The sequence below is a fragment of the Etheostoma cragini genome, unplaced genomic scaffold (genome assembly GCF_013103735.1).
Source record: "Etheostoma cragini isolate CJK2018 unplaced genomic scaffold, CSU_Ecrag_1.0 ScbMSFa_80, whole genome shotgun sequence".
Classification (NCBI taxonomy): Eukaryota; Metazoa; Chordata; class Actinopteri; order Perciformes; family Percidae; genus Etheostoma; species Etheostoma cragini.
In genome coordinates this window covers 35691-38913 of record NW_023269428.1, presented here as the reverse complement: position 1 = coordinate 38913, position 3223 = coordinate 35691, and the positions used below count along the sequence as shown (strand labels likewise).

The window sequence follows — 3223 nt, the reverse complement described above, 5'->3', positions numbered from 1 at the left end:
AAACGTGTCTAGAAGCGTCTCATCTGACGAAGGAGACAGAAACGTGTCTAGAAGCGTCTCATCTGACGAAGGAGACAGGAATGTGCCGACCCTGGTAGAACTTGAGCAGACATGTTGGCAGAATAAGACCTGAACGCTGAAAACTCTGAATTCTTCAGTCTGCAGCTAACCCTGTAGCTCTGTAACCTATAATGTAAAGTACTGTAAAGTAATGTAATGTAAAGTAATGTTACGTAAAGTAAAGTTATTTAATGTAATGCAAAGTAATGTAATGTAAAGTAATGTAATGCAAAGTAATGTAATGTAAACTAATGTAATGAAAGTAATGTAATGTAATGTAATGTAAAGTAACGTGACAGAAAGTAAAGTAATATAATATAAAGTAATGCAAAGTAATGTAAAATAATGTAAAGTATTGTGATGTAATTTAATGTAATGTAAAGTAATGTAAATTAATGTAATGTAATGTAGTGATGAACCAAAGGAGACCGACTCTATACCTGACCTATACCAATACCTGACCCTGTTGGTGGTAAATATCAGGATCAGCAGCATTTAGACATGTTCCTGTTGTTAGTTAGCAGTCTTTAGACATGTTCCTGTTATTAGTTAGCAGTCTTTAGACATGTTCCTGTTGTTAGTTAGCAGTCTTTAGACATGTTCCTGTTGTTAGTTAGCAGTCTATAGACATGTTTCTGTTAGTTAGCAGTCTATAGACATGTTTCTGTTAGTTAGCAGTCTTTAGACATGTTTCTGTTAGTTAGCAGTCTATAGACATGCTTCTGTTAGTTAGCAGTCTATAGACATGTTTCTGTTAGTTAGCAGTCCATAGACATGTTTCTGTTAGTTAGCAGTCTATAGACATGTTTCTGTTATTAGTTAGCAGTCTTTAGACATGTTTCTGTTAGTTAGTTAGCAGTCTTTAAACATGTTTCTGTTAGTTAGCAGTCTATATACATGTTTCTGTTAGTTAGAAAGTCTTTAGACATGTTTCTGTTAGTTAGCAGTCTATAGACATGTTTCTGTTAGTTAGCAGTCTATAGACATGTTTCTGTTAGTTAGAAAGTCTTTAGACATGTTTCTGTTAGTTAGCTGTCTTTAGACATGTTTCTGTTGTTAGTTAGCAGTCTTTAGACATGTTTCTGTTAGTTAGCAGTCTATAGACATGTTCCTGTTGTTACTTAGCAGTCTATAGACATGTTTCTTTTAGTTAGCAGTCTATCGACATGTTTCTGTTAGTTAGCAGTCTGTAGACATGTTCCTGTTAGTTAGCAGTCTGTAGACATGTTCCTGTTGTTAGTTAGCAGTCTTTAGACATGTTTCTGTTGTTAGCAGTCTTTAGACATGTTTCTGTTGTTAGTTGGCAGTCTTTAGACATGTTTCTGTTGTTAGTTAGCAGTCTATAGACATGTTTCTGTTAGTTAGCAGTCTATAGACATGTTTCTGTTAGTTAGCAGTCTATAGACATGTTTCTGTTGTTAGTTAGCAGTCTTTAGACATGTTTGTGTTAGTTAGTAGTCTGTAGACATGTTTCTGTTAGTTAGCAGTCTACAGACATGTTTCTGTTAGTTAGCATTCTATAGACATGTTTCTGTTGTTAGTTAGCAGTCTATAGACATGTTTCTGTTAGTTAGCAGTCTATAGACATGTTTCTGTTAGTTAGCAGTCTATAGACATGTTTCTGTTAGTTAGCATTCTATAGACATGTTTCTGTTGTTAGTTAGCAGTCTATAGACATGCTTCTGTTAGTTAGCATTCTATAGACATGTTTCTGTTGTTAGTTAGCAGTCTATAGACATGTTTCTGTTGTTAGTTAGCAGTCTATAGACATGTTTCTGTTAGTTAGCAGTCTATAGACATGTTTCTGTTAGTTAGCAGTCTATAGACATGTTTCTGTTGTTAGTTAGCAGTCTACAGACATGTTTCTGTTGATTGTTAGCAGACGGGATAAAGAGGAGGAGACCTTCACACAATACTAGTCAACAGAAAGAGATTACCCCCACCGATAGGGGCGGGACTTAAAGCCATACTACATAACTTTTCGCGCTCCGGCACCCCTACAGTTTGTCTCATTGGAACTACAGATCATAAAAAAATTAAATAGTGTTTTGATTTAATTGCGCTCTTTCTGTACAAGCTGCTGATCTGAGTGAACCAATCAGCTGCTCAGATACTCACAGAGGGAACGGTCGCGGCGATGGGAATCATCAACAGCGAGAACGCTCGCACGGCGTTCGTCACAATCCTCTGAACACGAGACGGGTTGACTCTCTGGAGAGAAAACACCTGAAGGAGAAGAAAGTTACATCATCCGGTCAGGTGACTCTAACCTGGGCCCCTCTCAGCCCCAGCAACCCCAACCCCCCGCCAGGTACCTCTACAAGAAGCAGATTGGTGAGTCCGAGGCAGACCGGCAGGATCCAGCTGGAGTCAGGAACGGTGAGGTCCGGGAACCAGAGAGCGCCACCCGCTGCCAGATAAGCCCCAACATCTGGACACACACATCTGTCAGATCAGCCCCAACATCTACAAACACATTTGTCAGATCAGCCCCTACATCTGCACACACACACCTGTCAGATCAGCCCCAACATCTGCACACACACATCTGTCAGATCAGCCCCAATATCACATCTGTGGCTGATAGAGAGAGGCTGATAGAGAGAGGCTGGGTGCTATCTTACCGGGCTGATTGAGACTGAGGTTTCGGAGGGCCAAAGAGAGGCTGATCCACAGGGGCAGCTGAACCCAGACCAGGACACTGGCTTTGAACGGGTGACAGTTGTCTCTGACGTAGAGCTGAGAGACCAGGCGACGCAGATTCTTTTGGAACTGGAACCTAGGAACAAACACAATGATTCTACTTCCTGAGCCAGAATACAGCAGAGGTTACACTGCCCACGGAGACCAGTTCAGATAACCCTGCCTAGGCAGAGAGCTGGGAGATGATGACTGCACACATGCAATGAAGTTCCCGTCAGCCGGACTGCTCTAATCCTCCATCAGTACAGTCCAGATAGAGACAGGAACCACATGTCATTAGTATGAGTCGGTACGGACCGAAATATCGTAATGCCTGTTTATTACTATGACTAGTAGTATTACTAGCATTATTAGTATTATTGTGTCTAGGTGCTTTCTCACCGCTCTGTTTCTCCGTCCAGCCTCTCTGTTATTGGTATTATTAGTAGTATTACTAGTAGCGTTAGTATTATGAGTATTA

General features: G+C 40.5%; 1 protein-coding gene across 1 annotated transcript in view; it reads right to left on the bottom strand.

Moving 5' to 3' along the window:
- The window catches only part of LOC117941465 (cytochrome c oxidase assembly protein COX18, mitochondrial), a 5254-nt gene that overhangs the window by 1595 nt on the left and 436 nt on the right, over nt 1–3223 (bottom strand). Inside the window, exons 2-5 of the mRNA XM_034866477.1 lie at nt 3145–3169; nt 2685–2839; nt 2376–2491; nt 2179–2286 (exon numbers count right to left, since the gene is read on the bottom strand). Coding sequence (XP_034722368.1) covers nt 2179–2286; nt 2376–2491; nt 2685–2839; nt 3145–3169 — 404 coding nt within the window. The remainder of the gene's footprint in view (nt 1–2178; nt 2287–2375; nt 2492–2684; nt 2840–3144; nt 3170–3223) is intronic.